Source organism: Chaetodon trifascialis, chromosome 11 (genome assembly GCF_039877785.1).
Source record: "Chaetodon trifascialis isolate fChaTrf1 chromosome 11, fChaTrf1.hap1, whole genome shotgun sequence".
Classification (NCBI taxonomy): Eukaryota; Metazoa; Chordata; class Actinopteri; order Chaetodontiformes; family Chaetodontidae; genus Chaetodon; species Chaetodon trifascialis.
Genome location: NC_092066.1, coordinates 12649128 through 12668167, shown reverse-complemented (window position 1 = coordinate 12668167; position 19040 = coordinate 12649128). Strand labels below are relative to the sequence as shown.

Genomic DNA, 19040 nt, shown 5'->3' with positions numbered 1-19040 from the left:
TGTTCCTATTTTTAATGGATGTAGTACCTTTAGCTACGTAGGAAGATGCTGTCCTCATTCTTTATCCTGCCTGCTAAGCTCTAATTGGCCAATTGTTTCTCTAACCGAGAGAAACAGCTGCAAACGGGCACCATGTCAGAGCTGCATAAGTCTCTGAACAAAATCTGAGATGTGGGTGGTGACTCAGATATCTGGAACCAGGCTATAACGCAACCAGTGTTTTTTCCCCCCCATTCCATCGTCATCCGCAAACCCACATCATCAGGTTTGTACTGCCAGTGACTAAGATCCTCCTGAGCAACGGAAGACATGATTGTTTTGAAGTGTCCTCTTCAGCATTAGTAAACCGACCCTTGTGTCAAATCAGTGAAGGCCTGAGGCCAAAGGAGAGGAGTATGAAGCACATTCGCCTGTATAAAACTATTATACTATAAGCAACAAAATTAATGTAGTCAAATAAAGACCCCCCAGAAGTGTACTTCAGTACAGAAAGTCATGTCAGCTGTGATGCAGTTAGCTTGAGAAAAGCAGGGTTTGCTGTATTGCTAAGGGGTATTTTGGCAGAGCAAATGTCATTTTTGTCCTTACCCATGTCTTTTGGGCAGTCTTCACACAGTCCTGTACTGGCATTGAAGGCTTTTCATAAAGGTTTGCAGGTCGGCATGGCGTCCATCTGTGTGCGTGCTTTCGAAACATGCCGTTGCTTTTCATTAGAAGGATATTTGTGGGTTTCGTTTCCTCTTTGTTGATTTATGAGAAGATGAGCTTTTACTTCCTGAAAAGTCGTGTTTTTTGAGAGAGCGCACGTTAAAACTTAAAGGTTAATTTCTCATTAGAACACCAGTCTCACCTCCTACAAAGAATTAGCAGTCAGCAGAACACGAGCACCAAACTACCGGGAGGAAGGCACGAGCTGTGATTACTCACTTTCAATCTCGTATCTAACGTCTCAGCTCAGAGGGATTTAAAATGGTTAGTTCATTAACACTGAATGCTGACTCAAGGCCTCTCAAAACACCTGGCGATGATTCAGTTTCACTTCAGCCCTCAATAGGATACAGTAAAACGTGATTTATGGTAGTGTGACAGGGTGAATGCTTGTGAATCAAATGAATTCTGCACATTTTCTGGGTTTTCTGAATAGCTCAGACACAGGTGTGAACAGCCCACACATCAGACTGTTTTATTATTTCATACTGCAATAAAAAAGTATGACTCCAGCAGATCATTTTCATATATTATAATACAGATGCAGAATTGAAAGTTTATTCTTTAAACAGCCTAGTATTTTACAAGAAATAGATAACTACTTGGAACTTTTGAACATGTCCTTAAAACAGGACATAAGTGGGCACGAATCCTTGGGCTCTACTTTGCCGTCATTATCCATGAACACCCAGCAGAAAACAGGGAGGGGAAAGAGAAGGGGGGGATTAAATGTGAGGGGGAAAACTTTCAATAAATAAAAAAAAAACAGTGGATATAATCTCTCTAACCTTTCCCATAATAGCCCACCCCACCCATATATCCACATTTAATAAAAATCCCATATAATGGAGGCCAAATTTAATATTTGTTGTTGAATTTCTACATTACATGATTCGGGACCGAGCAGCTGATGTCGAACACACATCAACACCTCTGCAGACTCTCTCCAGAAACTTGAGTTCACTCGGCGGTCGCCCTCTCGGCTGGTCGGTTGTTTCTCTGGCCGGTTTGCTGCAGTCCATTTCTATGGTGGATTATAGGTCCGTATGCAACAGGAAAACACAGCCTGCCTCAGAGATCGCCGTTTGTTCACAATTAGGAATTTCTGAGGGATTGCCAGAGTGTGTCTGATAAATGGGGAACTGAAAATAAAGGTGATAGCGGCGGAAGCAGTTGAGGGGCCGCAGCAGGGGTTCAGGTAAAACAGCTGCTGTTCAAATTGGATACAGTCAGTGGGGTTTGCTTGGCTGCAGTCCCTTAAAAGTCCTCCAAAGTCTCAATCTCTCCCATATTCAATCTCTCAGATGACGCATTCACAGAAAAACCTGAAAGGTTAAAAAAAGAAAGATCCAATTAGCAGATGAGACATATGAAGCGGTGACACATCGATGCAGATTTAGCACATGGCTGGACGCCCTCACCTAGAAGGCTGGGGTCTGCGCGGACCATCTTCTGCTTCTTTTTCTTCTTCCCTGAGGTGACGGTCTCAAAGCGCTGCTGCTGGCCGCTCGTATGGTTCGACTGGTAGACCGACGAAGACCCTGTTCCACCCCATACAGAATCCTGGGCAACAGAGAAACGTGGCTTTAAAGGACCGATTCAACTGTTGGAGGAATTGCTTTCCTGCCGACTTTTGATTAATTTTCCAAAATCTTGTTTTTTGTTCACTCCAGGGAAGAATGCCGTTTATCTGCTTTTGCAAACTTACTCTCCAAACTACAAACTTTAACACTTTTCCAGCAGGAAGAAAATGCTCCAAGTTCAATGAATCAGAGTCTCAATCCAAACAAAGTGGCAGAGGAGAAGTAAAATAACTGCATCAGGACAGCCAGAATACTGAAGATAAAGACAAGGTTGCCTTTAGAAGTTGCAGTACACACAGTATGTGTGGGCACTTGCATATTGCAATCTCAAGATGCAGTGTGACACAGCAAAGTGAATCAAAAAATGTGATGAATAAAGCATATCCACATTAAAACCTACTCAGTAATATTCAAGACTGCCTCCAACAGACTTACACACCGCGAAATAGTCAAGGAAGACAGACTGCAGAGCCGCACAGAAAGCTCTGACAGCAGACAAATTTATATTCTCTCATGATATATACATTCATCATATCGCCCAAACCTGACATACACCTGATTTCAAGTTAAAGAAAATAAGACATGTAGCTTTAACAAGACAGAGCCCTTTGTCAACATAGACAGATTTGGTCCCCTTCAGGAACAGGCATGACGTCTTTTGAGGCTGAGCCAAAAGGGTGATGCGACAGAGATTCACACCAGAAATGTAAATAACAGTAGTGGCCATGGAGTATGACGGCATTGGCATGAAGGGGACTTGCTCTGACTGCTCCGAACACGGCAGACATGTCCCAGAGGGAAAACTATTTTTGGGGCACAAAAGGGACAGAAACCGCTTTGATGACATTACAAGATTTACACGGTTTCTGCAGCGAACCACAACCGAAGCTTTTGTACCCATGTGCTGGGCTTTAGGTGCATTCACACCTGTGCTTGGGTTCATTTGATCCACACCAAAGGGAAAAAAATGATACCATGATGCATTTTAGCTCTGGTCCAGTTCCTGTTCACACCGACTGTTTACAAACAACAAAGTGGAGGATACAGGAAGTTACACAGACTGACAGGTGACTCGTTGATCGGACAGTTGTGGGGATTGGCATCCTGCATCATCAGGACACATATGGGAAAATCAATTTTTGGAGCTCATGAAGAAATAACTGATCATAAGCACATTATAAGTGTGAAAGCACCCTTTAACTCACTGGCACCACTTCAGTCTTGCTCACCTGCTGCTGCTGCTGCTGCTGTTGCTGCTGCTGCTTGAGGGCCTGCTGTTGGTTCTGTGGTGCCTGTTTCTGTTGGTTAGCGTTCTGTTTGGCACGACGTTCCAGGAACTGCTTGGCAAAGTCCTTGGCCTCGGGAGTGTCCCCCAGATAGGCCCTGACATAGTCGTGCACCTCATATGGAGAGTCCACTTCTTTCAGGAAGGATGCAAACGTGGGAACTGGCAGGGAGACAGATGGAGAATATTTGTGAGTTCGGCTTCCAGAAATGGTCCGTCAATAGTTGTGGGTGGAGAGCGTTTGCAAAAACATATTTTTCAAGTCTTACCATCCAGGTTGTTGGCTGTGTTGAGGGTGTGCAGAGTTTGCTCACACCATTGCATGAAGGTGTCCTGCTGGCTCTTACTGACCCCTTGAAATAACTTTAGCAGCTTCTCCTCCTCTTCTACCTTCTTATTGGCCCGTCCACTCAAAGAGTTACTTCATGAGTACATGCAAATGAAGGAGGGAGACAAAAGGAAGACAAAAGGAAGTCATTAAACTCTGTGTATTACTCATATCCTTCATACTTTCCGTCAAATGTTGTGACTAAGATGTTTTTCTACTATAGCACCCTGAATACCTGAGGTTGGCGTTTCCTTTGTTGTTCTTCTGTGTGTTTCCTTTCCTGGGTTGCGGAGGTTGCTGGACAGCCTCTTTCACAGCTTCATCCCAGAAGCCCATGTTGGAGTTGTGGGTGTCACCCCAGATACTGCTGGAGTCTGAGCCCCAACTAGTGCAGGAGCTGGTGTTCACAGACCCCCACACTGAGTTACTGAGAGATGTCTGTGACGAGAGTGAGACACTGTTAATGACACAACGTTTGTTTCTATGGCTGGAAGTCACAATTTCAAATATCACTTGAGGTTATTAGAATAAAAGAGGTAACATGAACAACAATCTGGTCTCACTGACATTTAAATATATGACAGATTCGAGAAGTGAAACTGTTTACCGTCAAGCAGGCATTGCTGAGGTTTACAAACCACTCAGAGTAACTGAGCTTTCACGTCCAAATGAAATAAAAATGGCCTCAAACAATATTCTGGACATCACCGTTGAACTTCTAGCATTAAAAATGTTGCTGTCGTGCTGAATCCACTAAAGATCCACACCCAACACTGCGGCTCTATGCAGTTTTCATTCTGGTTTATCATACAGGTCACGTACAGTTCTGGTCTGAGCGCGGATCTGTTGGGTGACGATGGGATGTTGTTGTGGTGGCTGCTGATCCTTCCGCTGTTTCATCTGCTGGGCTTCTTCCCTTTGAATCTCCAGCAAAGATTTGGTAATTGCTGGCTGTTTGGCCACACTACCCCAACCAGACAGCTTGGACTGGGGCTGCTGAGCCAGCTGCAAGGCCTGCTGCTGCTGTAGCTTCAGGAGCTCTTGTTGCTGACGTCGATGCTGTGGGGACAGGGATGGGGAAAAAAAAAGATAAACATAAATTCATGTGGATAAAAATGGCATTTGGTGAATGAAAGAATGAATCAAAGAGCTTCACTTTGAACTCAAGAAAAGCACGAAAACGTTGCTGGTGATAGGGCATCCAAACACAGCTAGCCTGACTTCTGCTCGCTCTCCTTACCTCCTCCCGTGCCTGTCGCTCTCTCTCCTCTTCCAGTTTCTGGATCTCAGCCAGTGACAGGGCGTTCTGAGTCTGGCTGAGAGCGTTGGCTGACTGCTGGCCCCACTTTGAAGAGGATGGAAGCTGAAGAGCAGGACGAGGTGTTTTGTCAACTTTGGATACATTTTGTACCATTTATCTGTTTGTTTTTGCTGACTCATCCTCAGTGCCCTTACCTTCATTTGGGCGAGCTGCTGCTGCTGCTGCTGTTGTTGGAGTCTCCTGAGGGCCTCCTGTTGCTGCTGCCTCTGTCTCTGCAGCTCCTGCTGTCTTTGGGCCTCCTGCTCTCTTCTCTTCTGCTCCTCCTCCTGTTGTTGGGCCAGAGCAGCTGCCGCTGCAGCAGCTGCCGCTGCAGCAGCTGCTGCCTCTTCCTCCGCCCGCTTCTCCTCCTCACGCCTCCTCAATGCTTCAAGTTCCTCCTGCTTTCGGCGCTCCTCTTCCTGCTGGGGTAGAAAATACTGCAGTTTAGGGCGACATTTCACAAGTCCAAAATGAGGTAAAGTCTGTGATGTGTTTTCCTTTGCTTACCTGTTTGCGAAGGAACTCTTCCCGTTTCTTTCTCTCCTCCTCTTCCCTCCGCCTCTCTTCTAATCTACGGAGAGCTTCCTCTTGTGCCAATCTCTCCTCTTCCTCTTTTTGCCTACGCTGTGCCTCTTCTTGCTCTCGCTGCCGTCTTAATGCCTCCTCCTGAGATTTACACACCGGGTCAGTCTCAACGGCATTAGAGAAAAGTGACTCACAATGAAACAATAGCTCAAACGCTTTAACTGCGTCTGATCCATATTGTTCAAATGCTCCACCTGTTTTTGGCGTGCCAGCTCCTCTTCTTCCAAGCGTTTGCATTCCTCCTCCTGCCGAGCCCTCAGGGCCTCCTCCAGCCGTTTCCTCTCCTCTTCCTCCCTCTTGGCTCTCAATTCTGCCTCACGCCTTTCCAGCTCCAACTATCAGATGTGAACATAAAAATACACTCAAGGTATTATCTCAGTGTTGTGACAGAGGAGCATATTTCTGACTAATCTTAAACTACTATGTGTCGTGTTCTACTGTCGCCTGCCACAAAAACTTGAACAGTCCTTCAGGTTGTAGAAAGTCCTCTATACGAGTTATTTTGTAAAGCATGTTGCAGGGTTTGTTTGGTGCATGGAGAACAACATGCTATACAACAATTCAACCAGACTGACAAATGACAGGGCAAATGACAGTTAAATAAAGCTGGGCTCACTACAGGCGTTTGGGGCTGACGTATTGCTGATTCTCCTCTCCGGACAATCGCAGGAGAAATCTGGTCTAGGACCTTGGTCAATACCAATGCTCGACCCAGAATATAAGGTAAAGTGAAGGGTTTGCACATCCATTGTTAAACTTCCTCACAGACCCATCAGACCCAACCTGGTAAATTTTAATCTTGTTTAATATCTAGAAATTCAAATCTGCATATTACTTCAGTACTTCTTCGAGTGGGATCACCAAAGCCAATGAGACAGACAATTCTATAAGGGGACACTGTTGCCAATCAATGGTAAACACTCAAGCTCTTGAGGCTAAATGTTAGTGTTGACAGATACTAAAACTGACAATTAAAATCCCACAAAAAAACATAAAAGTGAGCAGAAATACTATTTACCTTTGCAGACTTTGACTTCTCTAACTGCTGCATCTGTTCGATGGTTGGAGCCTGCGCCATGGAGTCTATAGGTAAATCCCACACGCTGCTGCCATCCCACGCTGCTGCGAGTGATAGATTATGATGCATTACACCTACGATGACATGATATAGAAAGCAACTCTGCACAATATTTAAGGGAGAAACTCACTGCTTGGAGGGGCTTGTTGGAGGTTTGGTGTGCAGGAAGCCTGAGAGGATGGGTTCTGCATTTCCCACACAGAACCAGAATCTGGTACAGACAGGGACCTTGTAACAGGAGGTAGGAGGCTCTCAGATGCTCTGCAATAACATGAAAAAAAGCACTAAAGCCTGAAGCACGGGTACAAAGGTATTTAGAGGTACAGAGATAAGACTGTGAGTGTTTCATCAACCTTATCTTGAGAGCCTGGTATTGCTGTAGAAGCAGGTTGATCTGCTGTTGGTGTTGCTGCTGCTGCTGAAGAGGAGCTGAGCTGAGGGCTGCAGCTTTCTGCTGGGCCAGGGCCTGAGCATACTGCTGTCTGAACGGGGGAAGACAAATGGACAGAGAGACAAGAGAAGAAAAGGAAAATGGAGTTAACATTTGAATGAATATCAGTGGATGAATTATATGCGATGAGAGTATGTTTACTTCCTATATGCACTCATGTTTGTACATATTTTAACAATTTTTAATTGTGAGGAACAGATCAATGCTGTTACTTATTCCTGTATTATATCAACGTAGTGAGGCATTTTATAAACATGTATATTTGCATATTTTTATCATGACACATATATAAAAGTGTCAGATCTGAGCCAGTTGTACCTGAGGAGGTATTGATATTGGAGCTGCTGTAACTGGTAAAGGTTGAGAGCAGTCAGCTCTTGTTGCCTCTTCAACCTCTCTTGGTCACCATCCCCCTGCATTACATAAGAAGACACAATCAAATAAATCAAAGCAGTCAAACAAGCAAAAGGTGGCTTCAAACATGACATTGAGCAAATAGGCCATTTGGGCTGAAATCTTAACGGAAGGCTCACAAAAAACTGGAAGCGTCTGGACCTCAGAAATGCTGGTCAGTCATAATCTTTGAGCAACTTAAAGTTTGAGCAGCATCCAGTTGTGCAAAAGCTAAAACAGACCTTTCCATATTCAACATGGCTGTGACCGCAACTCAAGGTGCACCTGAAGTGGTTTGGAAACTGCTAAATTGCTAGAAGAAGAATAACTTCTGCACATCAGCAGTTTAGTTACAGAATTAACAATTTAGCTAACATTAACAAATAAATATTCATAACACGGGAACAGACTGTATTCATGAACCACAGGCTCTAACACATACCCCTCCCTCACAGAGATCATTCGGTGGTTGAACTGATCAGGAATCAGATAAAAGCTTGAGCTGCTCAGTGATCCTTGTATTTGATCATACGTGTAGAAATGGATAATTTCAGTGTCATTTTAGTGCAGCTGTTAGCTGCTGTAATCACAAGGACAGAGGGAAAAGGCCATATATGGGTTAAGGAGATCAGACAGTGAGTGGCTGTTTCTTCTGACTGCTTGCTGACATGGTCACACTGTGGAAGGGTGTAGATTACGTATGCGTCTTGGACAGATATATGCATTTACACCTTTTCAACATCTGGCCAGAATTTTAGTATAGACAGCTTTCCAATCTGCCCAAGACACATGAAGTGCCAAAGTATAAATGTGGTTATAGATGCTTCAGGTCTGAGTTTCTCCAAGTCCAGTAATTTCATTTCAAAATTGAAAACATCAGACAATTTCATATGACTGTGAAGATGATTTGCAGTAAAGAGATAAAAAGCTCAATTGCTACATGAAAAATCTCCATAAAATCCATCAAATCAGAGAGAAGATGTGTCCTCAAACACTCACCTATACATGAGGGATTCCTCTGACTCTTACTGGTAAAAAGAGTGGAATAACACACCACCTACAGGTCATGGCTAGTACTGGCAACGAGTGCTGATTACAAAGCAAACCTCTGGACATTAGGCCACATTTAGCAAACACGTACCTGTAGAGGTGGAGGTGCAGGGCCTGGAGTGAACGGTACTCTCCCCCATATCTTCATGATTTCTCCAAGTGGCTGAAATACTTCGTCACATCCTCTTTTGACTAGGAGAGACATTGTGAAGTAACCAGCCTGGAACCATTCAGTCATCTCCTGGTTACTGAATGGACCTGAGAGAGCACAAGAAGAGAGCAGAGGAAGTTCAGGGGCAATGCTTGAGCAGTTTTAAGAGTAAGTGTGCACTATTTAAGTGACATTTTGAGCATTAAAAAACATCTTCCAATCTCACCCTGTATCTCCCCTTGGGGGTCTTTGTAGAACCATTTGAGAGCAGCCTCGTGGGTGAGCGGCAGACCTGCAGGTTTGGGCTTCTCTGAAGTCTTTGCTGCAAGTCTGTCATCATCCACCACACCATCCTGTAGGTATGCTACCATCTTTTCTGCCTCCTGGGGAACAAAGATAGAGAGAATCTTAAAAAAAGATATTACATTACTCATAAAACTATTAACTATTAATTAGTGCTGTCAATCGATTAAAATATTTAATCGCGATTCATCGCATAAATGTCATAGTTAACTCGCGATTAATCGCAAATTAATTGCACATTTTTATTTATTCTAAATGTCCCATTAATTATCATTTTAATACTCTTATCAACATGGAAAAGTGGATAGGCTTGCTTTGTGCAAATGTTTTTTTATTGAAAACAATGTGTAGTGTTATATTTCACACTAACATTCTCATTTTGAGCAGTCATTCACATTTGAATGAATCAAATCTCACACAATTTAACACTGTCAATAAACAGATGACAAAATAATAAATGCTTGGTTACAGAAAAGCCCCTTCAACAACCCTTTCTAAGGGATCAAAAGAGGGTGATACAAAATAAAGTTACAAAGTGCACATCATTGTAAACTAGGATTCAGCCTATAGTGCAGTTAAACCATGGCTGAAACTTTCCTTTCTTAAGTTTCCTTTGAACACGCAAGTAGTCAGACTATACTGCTCTTCTGTTTATTCACCAGAGGCTTATCAATGCAGCCTCTTATTTCTCTCCAGAAAGAATGAACATTACTTGGCTATGGCTGCAGTAAGCTTGCTTTTAGTTGTGGTATCCATATGCCTCTGTCCAAGCTTTGGTCTTGTCAGTCGACCCATCTGGAAACTTTTTGAAGCTAAACTTTCTATTCAGAATCTTGTTCGCATCCATTTCAGCGTTTCGCGCTTGACATCCGCCTACACTTTCACAGCTAGCGAGCAGGTGAGACCGAAACATGCGTGGGGCGTGTCTATTGTTTTGTTTCCGGTTTACAATCGGATCCTGTAGTTTTTGTAACGTTACTAGCAGTGGCCACAGCTTATAAAAAACTACAAGTTCACTAGGTCACAAAGACTGTTAATCGCGCGATAAAAAAAATGACGCCGTTAAAATTGATTTGCGTTAACGCCTTAATAACGCAATATTTTTGACAGCACTACTATTAATCATTTACTAAGGGCTAATTTGAAGGGTAGTCAACTCTCTGGCATCATAATATTCACAACATGCTTTGCTCTTCAATGACCCTAAAGACTACCTTGTTATCCTGAAGCAGACTTATTTTAAGCCCACTAACTCACCTGCTCAAAGTGTTTCAGTCCCTCATCTTCATCCGTGTCGTGTGGCACAGTGGTGGGCCTGCCGATCGGTGCCAATATACTTGACGGGAAGGGCAAAGGATTGTTCATCGCCACAGGAACCTCCACAGGCTTTTGCTGTGGTATCTGGACAGCGGGCGATGGAGCAGATACTTCTGCATAGAAAATAACAAATATTAGGAGTTTTTCCAGGCAGGAGGAACCAACTGGTTTAAAAAGTCCTATTTATGATGAATCTGAAGACCCGAATCCCACCTGCAAGAGTGGTAGAAATGTGGGTCCTGGGTATGGACTCGAGCATGCTGTTGGACAGGGGGATGTGCAGGGGAACTTTGCAGGGCTCTGGTGGGAGCTCCAGGGGCGGCTGCCGTTCAGCTGGCCTCTCAGACTCTTCTGTTCTACTGGGCTGGCTCTGGGACAGAGACTGGGTGGGAGCCTGGGGCTCTGAGACTGGGGGAGCAACAGGTGAAGCAACAGGTGGCGCCTCTTCTGATGCTCTTGCCAACTCTTTGAGGGGAAAAAAATATAAAAAAAAAAAAACATGAATATAAGAAAAAAAAACACCAATATAAGTATGATCCACAATTTAAAAAGAAATAATGTTTTCATTATGGCTGATGATGCAGTCACTGACAATGAACATGAGAGATGAGAGCGCCTCTTCAACATCACAATCACTTTGCTTTTCTTTGGTTCGACTCACATCATGTGGCTTTGATTGCTTTGAAACTGCCACCAGTAAATTCCTTTTTTTATCATGGTGGTTGGTGAACAAAGCAACCACCACCTGCCAAGCAATTCATTGTGTCTTTTTGTGTCCTTGACAACAAAAGCACAAAAAGTGACAACAACTTTGGACTGAAAGTATTTTAATGATGAGGGACTTTTTAAATCTTAGCTCATGAGATGTCACTGTAGATCAAGATCATTTGGGCAGAGTTCTGGTGTTAAGGCAACAGAACAGCACAGTCCACTAAGAAGACAGCGTTCAGCTTCAACCCCGCAGGGACCCGTTTCACAAAAGCTATTTGTGAGCAAATGGTGTCAGCATCCTGTTTCACAAATGACTTGCAAATGGATACATCTCTGAATAATATAGTCCTCTTGCAGGATCATGCATGCGTTGCAAGTGTGGGGTTTCTTTTTGTCAGTTTACATTTTCTCACGTTGCAAGTCACAGCTCGCATGTTTGGTCAAAAGGCCCCAGGTTCAAAAACCAATGTCAGTAAGAGGCGTTTCCAAGCAGGACACCATAACAGCTTCAGGACTATACTTATAGGTAGAAATAATTTGAAGACAAAATCCAATGAACACAGAATTCCAATTCTAGCACAAAGCTCATCAGACTTTACATCCATGAGTGTAAAACACCATTAAAAGACAAAAATGCATTAGAAAAGCGCATTCAAACTATCAAAGTGACTGACCATTTCGTTCAGCCTCTCTCTTGGCCTCTGTTTCCGTTTCTTTGGTCTCTTTGGGCTGACTGTCCTCTTCCTCCAGGCCCTCTTCACACTCTTCCAAGGGTTTGAAGTCGAGCTCCGCCTCCTCCAGGATTGGCTCCTTGGAGGCCTTCTGAATACATAACAAAGAACGCAATTACACAAACATATATAGAAATAAATGAGATAACAATACTTAATTTGAAAGCCCCTTGTCATTAACTGATTACTCAAAACTCTTCTCAGGTATCGTCCTACCTTGAGTGAGAGAAAGGCCCCTGATGAGTCGAAGGTGCCTGCCTCCTCGTCTGCGTCTTCCAGACACCACTCTGGAAGGCTGTCCCTCTCGTCTTCCAGGCTGCCACTGCCTGACCGTGGCCTCCTGTAGCCACGCTCGTCTTCTCTTGCATCAAATGGGAAACGACGACGCTGATCTGGGTGTTCCCGCCACCCTGCTGATCGAGGCCCATCTGGGGAAAATGGGAAACCGTTAGCTTTGTACAACAAATCATAATCTCAGGATGTACCTTAGCTTTATCAAGATAGACAGCAAACTTTGAGGACACCACTGAACGAACACATTTTACCTTTAGCAAAAATTTGCTGCTCTATTATTTGGATATTGTGTGGCCATACTACGATTTTACTAATATTTTGTTGCTGTTGTATGCTGTAACACGCTAATACACATTTTTCTGAAACAGGTCATACGACAAACCTGGCAGAACATCACAAGCACAATTATCAAAGATAATTTATCAAAGATAAATGTATTGGAAATTTGGTCAGTGCAGTGCCCACCTGGGCTTGGGGGGCACCACCGGTCACCATCCCGTCGAGAACCTGCCAGGCGCCAGCCCCCCTCATCATCCTCACCGTTCTGATCGTCACGAGAAGAACGCCAGTTCTCACTCTCCGCACGTGTGAAGTCGTGCTTCCTCGGTAGGCCTGTTACACCATCCTCATAGTTGCCTCGGACTGCAAAGGGTAGTGGGTGAGGGATGATTAAAGGTGAAGCGATCATCATTATATCGATTGTTAGCATTAAAGCCAGATAAGCAATTTGTGCCATTTACACCTACTAAAGAAATCTGAACTTCTTATAGATCAATCAGATATTACACTTGTGCAAAAGGCACACTCACTGTGATTCATCTGAAAATGTCCTGGAGCAGCATCAACTAGGTGGACAGAGACAACAAGTAGATAAGCCAGTGAATTTTCCATTGAGTACATAACATATTGATTACTTGAACAACAAAATTTTACACCAACCTGGGTCTTTTCGACCTGGCTTTTCAAACCTTCTATCACCCCTGTTGAGAAAACCAAAACACACATTATGTACAGTCATAGCAAAAACATGTTCAATTACTGTCTAACAAAAACTCATACTAAACATCCGTCCATGGTCAATAGAAGGGGAGTTTTTTACACCACAAACGAGTAATTTAATACCTTTCTTCCCAGCTTTGGGAGCGATGCATCTCCCTCCCTCCACGACCAAAACCTTCCACATCATCAAAACTTCTTTGGTAAAACCCTCCATCTCCTCTTCCCCGACCTAAAAACAATCACAGGTTGACATTACCTAACGTGACCTAAAGAGGTCTAGTTGCTAATACTGTTTGCTAAACATCAGGTAGGATCTTTACCAGAGTGATCAAAGGAACAAATGTGATTCAAAAATCAGCAAAAGGTAGCACAAAATATTTGAGACTTTCCACAACAGATGATCTACACCCACCTTCTGTCGCTATTAATAATGGGTGTTTGGGTGAATAGACGGGATGAATTTTCAAGGGTTCATACAGTATATTCTTTCACACAGACACACACACGAACAATCATCATCCACTGCATAAATCTGCTGAATCACATTTCTGTACTTTCCCTTTCATTTCTCATTCACAACATGTACAACAAAACCAGCTCTTCTGGTTTTAAAACTCATCTGGCATCTTCATAATTTATAGACAATATTCGCTAGCAGTGACAATGTAGTTTGCATGAAGTATGCTTCTCTTTTATACTTTGCTGGCTGTAACAATTTAATTTTCCCGGCATGGGATTAATGAAGTTTTTATCTTATCTGGTCTATCTTTTGTACTTTCCTCCTATTTTCTGAGCATTTTTCAAATGACAAACAACAATTTGTGCATGACTGCCAATGTATGATTTCTGTACCCATGACTGCATCCTATTGATAATAAAACCCTCTATGTGAATTAGATTGTTCAGAAAAAACTCACATACAGTTCATTTGAAGCACACAGATGTCGAACTTCTCTAAACACTTGCTAACCAACCCTAATGGATACAGTGAAATACAGTATGCAGCCTTAACTGACTAGTGGATGTGTCCAAGTGTCTGAGTGTGTGCATGCAACGAGTGATCCCATTTCAAACAGGGTTTTCCCTGTTTGAGGCACATCAGTTTTGAGTTGAAGCAGCTGGGAAAGACTATGCTGAGTAAACACAACACCAACAGTGCTAATACGACCCCCCTTTTCTCAAGCTGTGGCCAAATTAGTGGGATTCTTCAAATGCATCTTAAATGTCTGCAGTTGTTAGACTTCTGAAAGTGCACTGACAGGAGAGCTAAATAGCTTAAACAAGGGCTCATTTAAACAATGAAATCCTCCATAGTGCTTCCACAGCATAAACTCCACTTACAGCTACTTATCCTGGAAAAAAGAGGGGCAACACAACACATTCATGTATGATCTTCATTCAGTTATTACCTCTACCCCTTGAGGTACTTCGGCCTCTTGGTGCCCCTACTATCGGCCCGCCTCCTCGCCCAGTCAGCCGAAGTACAGCTGCACTGTTTACAGACATGGAAAAATTTCTCTACAAATACAAACAGGGGGAGGGGAGAAAGAGGGATGAACAGCAGGTTCTCAGCTTTCTTCTTTGCACTTGCTCAGTATTTGGTAGCCTAATTGGCAAAATACAGTATAATCCAACACACACACACACACACACACACACACACACACACACACACACACACACACACACACACACACACACACACACACACACACACACAAACTGGCCTGAAGCAAATGTGACATTTATTGATAAATCACACACTGTTTACTTTAAATACTCCTACCTGTTCCTCCTCTGTGAAAGACACGAGTGCCAGAGGCGGCAAGGGCTCCTCTTGCAATATGGGCAGGAACTCCTTATCGTGTAGGTCTATAGGGATCTGAAGGAGAGAAATAAACAATCACAAGCTTCACTGTTAAGATGCATACAGCTTTGAAAGAATCACACAAAGTAAAGAAGATGTAAATCTAATCTCAGCAGTAACACTATGAGTATGTAAATCACACTGACTGCAAGCCTGTTTCCACAGCTGAGATCCAGACATTATAGGCCTACCAACCTTGTTATCCTTTACATAAAGTGCTAACATTTCTTCTCTCCCGTAGCGATAGTCTGCAAGTTTATACTTTGGCAATGCAGGTGAGAGGGGTGGAGAGGCAACTGCACAGCCGCTTCCACCACCACCGCTGCTGCTGCCTCCTCCAGACAGGGCACGGAGCCTGCAGAGAGACAAATGATAGTAAAAGTAGAAGGGACAGATGAAGGGGAGACAACATTAAAGCTGAGGTGGCAACTGGCATGCCTTGACATGTCTGGAAAAGCTGCACTGGGCCCTAAAAGAAAACCAGTTTGACAACCTACAAATCATTTCCCTCAGACCAATCATGAATTCATGCCAGTTCATTTACCATTCTGGTCCAAAGTTAAGTGTCTGGGTTTCGGCCATTCTTCCTTGATGTTCTAAAAATATAAAAAGAAAGAAAAAGGATTATTAAAATTCAGTATATACACTCTCATACTGTAACAGTATTACTGTTGAAAACCTAATTAAATGCAACAATATAAAAGTATGCATCACCGCTGTGTTGTAGTTTTTCACGCAGCTTTCAGAGAAAAGAAAATTCTGACAAACTTATGCAGCCTGTTTTATCTGAGACTTAACTGATGCTACGCTAGGCAAATTCACTTGTTACAACAACAAGAATAAAAAGGAAAGGTAAAAAAAAAAGTAGAACAAACAGATAATAAAAACATACAACAAACATTACTAGTAGTTTCATAGTCTGCATTTAGAGCTGCAACAATTAATTGATTAGTTCTGGTTTCTTTACTCCTCTATGATAGCAAACTGAATATCTTTAGGTTGTGGATAAAACAAGACATTTGAGGATGTCATTTGGGCCTTTAGGAAACACTGATTGACATTTTATAGGCCAAACAACTAATCAACTAAATAATGAACACATTAATCAACACCACACTACTTAAGTTTTGTCACTTCAATGTATTCCCACTGCTCAGGATATACAGCCCATCCCACTTGCTCACAAGCAGTGTACAATTTCAATCTGCTAAAGCTATTTTAAGAAGTCTCCCAGACTGCAAGGAGGGTACGTCAGACACCTGTAATTGACAACTTGGAGGGTGCTTTTACTTCAGTAAATAAAAATAATCATGTTTTGCCAACAAAGGTAGTCGTGTACGAGAGTGTCTATACTTCCAACACTTCCCCTTAAAGTCAAGTTTGGAAAGCCAGGATATATAAGGTAGCGTGGCTTCCTCAAATAAGTCGACAGTAGACTGACAATACCAATGACCATATGGGGGCGAGGACAAGCCACGTGTGAGTTTGTAGTAAACGCAACAACTTGAGCAATTGAACAAAGTTGGCGACATTGGTGGCAATTCTCCCGATCGCTTCGCACAAATGCCGATCTTCACATAAAGTGAAAACTGGATGGCTGGTTGGGGTTTACATAACGTTATAACTCGTCTGAAAAGATTTATGAGCCATAGATTGGTAACTGGCCGATCTACTCACAACAACACAACTTTTACCAGTTTAATCATGTCAGACTTCGGAGTTTTGATAAGTCAGCTGAAAAAATATTGACCATTATGTTCTAGCAAAGTTGTCAGTTACCTTGTGTAAAGCGTTGAGTAACGCTGACGCTAATCTAACAGGATGGCAGTGAATACACAGCTACAAATGCTAGTCAGACTAACCCATTCCGTTTCTATAGCTCACACAGAAACTAACGTTTGTCACTTTACTGAATAATGTTAAGTGTTGACTTACAATGCTCACTACGAGCAGAGATGGTCACTCCGGAAGGTTAAGTGGAAATCATCCTCGGTTACCAACATGACGTTAGCTAACGTAGCGAGCTAATCAGTCATACAACCAACGTGGATTATTGAAGTAATCACAGGACACCACTACTTGACATTAGCTAAGACCCTTCATAATGGTTAAAAGCTGACAGAAGAGTTATGATTATGTTGAAAGGTGGCAACAGAGTTGTAGCTTGTTAAAGCCCCACTTGCTACATGCTGATGCCCCACCATGGGTATTTTCGCTAGCTACACGACAGCTAACGGGGGTACTGTTAGCACGGCAGCTAACTACATTTGGCCAACTAGTTAGCTAGCTAGCTAGCAGCGTTGTATTCCAACGTAACGTTAAACAATATATGTCTGTCATGCGTTAAAGACATAGGATCCTACGTATTGATGCCGATTTAGGAGGGAGACAGGAGAAAACGTACTGTCATATATTCTGTACATCAGATGCTCTGGCACAGATTAATCCATATCCTCAGCACTTTGAGCTAGCACGCTAACAGGTTGGCTAACGAGCTACACGCGGCCTTCGAGCTGGCAGCATACACAACAAAATTTCCTTGTCAAAGCCTCCCGCACTTCACACGGCCCGGACGCGGACACAGAGCCACTGGAGTCCGGTGCTGCAAGGCCAAGTAAACATGGTGGTTTAACAACAGCCTGAAGCACCCTAGCTCGTCAGAATATGGCTCTCTGACATGGCACTTTACTTAAATGTACGATTTCCTTTGCTAGTGTATTTAACTTTGGCTGTCTTACCTCTGCTTGTTCTGACAGCACAAGGTTTGTATGCGAGTTGTGTGGCTCTCTCTGGGCTCTCTCTCTCTCTCTCTTCGTTTTCCACAAGATGGCTGAGTGTGGGTCACATGACATCAGATAAAACCCGTATGCCGTACAAAGATTTGCTGACTAGTACGTATTCCCAAACAACGAGGTGAATATTACCACCGTATTATCACTGCCATGTTATATGCGCCCGCTGTACACAGTACATTCAGGCATATTAACCATGACCATGAAAAAATAAAAATAAATAAAGGGGGTTTTATTTGTTTACACATTAGAAGTAACAAGGAGGGGATATGGCCAGGGCCTTACCCCACCTCTCATGTACACGCAATGTAAGCTTCTCATATTTAGTACACTCCCTTAATGTGAGATAGGTATTAAAAAAAATAAAAAATAACTAAACCTCACTTGCAGCAGTGGTTGAATCTCAATCAAGTAATTCTACCTCTTTTTTCGTTTGACTATGAATGCCTCTCATAATAACTTTACACAATATACTGGTTTAGCTAACTACTATTAATACAGCTACTGCCAAAAAACAGCCATCTTAAGTTAGCCAGTTTAGCCGGTTCACCCTGTAGTTAAGCAGGTGGCTGCAGGCCTTGAAACAGCTGGACCGTACGAGCAAAGTGTCAAGGACATAGGTATGTGATTTGCTAATACTGAATAGCCATTTTACAAACAGTGTCGTAGCTATCATTAAATAAATAGATAACGCAAATTCTACCAACTACAAGTCTAGCTAGCTGACATAATATGCTAACAATTAGCTAACAGTATTGCAAATTTAGCGGTTAAATCCAGCTAATGCTAGCCATTTTGGGGAGCGACCAGTATCGACAAACTTCTAATAGCTAATAAATATGCAGAGATTCACATTCACAGAGCTGTTATCAGTTTATTTTTTATTTTTTGCCACAGAGTAATAAGAAAATGTCGAAAAAAGAAAAACAAAATTTGAATAACCTTATTCCGTGAATTTTCATAAGGGTCATTGACCGACAGTAGTCACCAATATAATATATACTGTAGTGGGTCACTTTGTAGTAACAATTGTTCATCGTAAAACCTAAAAGTAAAACATAAAATCTAAGAAATATTTTAAAGCGTTTATTAAGCATGGAAAGAGACGAAATAC

At 42.7% G+C, this 19040-nt stretch overlaps 1 protein-coding gene across 2 annotated transcripts; it reads right to left on the bottom strand.

Annotated features, from left to right (window-relative positions):
• Positions 1 to 1128: 1128 nt before the first annotated feature.
• On the bottom strand, positions 1129 to 17954 carry gigyf2 (GRB10 interacting GYF protein 2). 2 transcript variants are annotated; one of them, XM_070974538.1, is made up of 29 exons: positions 17873 to 17954; positions 15679 to 15730; positions 15330 to 15489; positions 15054 to 15149; positions 14677 to 14785; positions 13391 to 13496; positions 13208 to 13248; positions 13078 to 13113; positions 12734 to 12910; positions 12191 to 12402; positions 11918 to 12065; positions 10746 to 10997; positions 10473 to 10645; positions 9139 to 9295; positions 8853 to 9019; positions 7637 to 7731; positions 7221 to 7349; positions 6998 to 7128; positions 6808 to 6911; positions 5984 to 6124; positions 5712 to 5870; positions 5360 to 5626; positions 5145 to 5267; positions 4727 to 4963; positions 4140 to 4342; positions 3846 to 3997; positions 3521 to 3738; positions 2130 to 2271; positions 1129 to 2033 (listed from the first exon to the last, which is right to left on the bottom strand). In XM_070974538.1, exons 2-29 carry the CDS (start codon positions 15714 to 15716, stop codon positions 1966 to 1968), a joined length of 4041 nt encoding a protein of 1346 aa, XP_070830639.1. In that variant the 5' UTR covers positions 15717 to 15730; positions 17873 to 17954; the 3' UTR covers positions 1129 to 1965. The 2 variants fall into 2 exon arrangements, with proteins under 2 accessions (XP_070830639.1, XP_070830640.1); XM_070974539.1 differs by having other exon boundaries at positions 6808 to 6908.
• Between the last annotated feature and the right edge of the window lie 1086 nt (positions 17955 to 19040).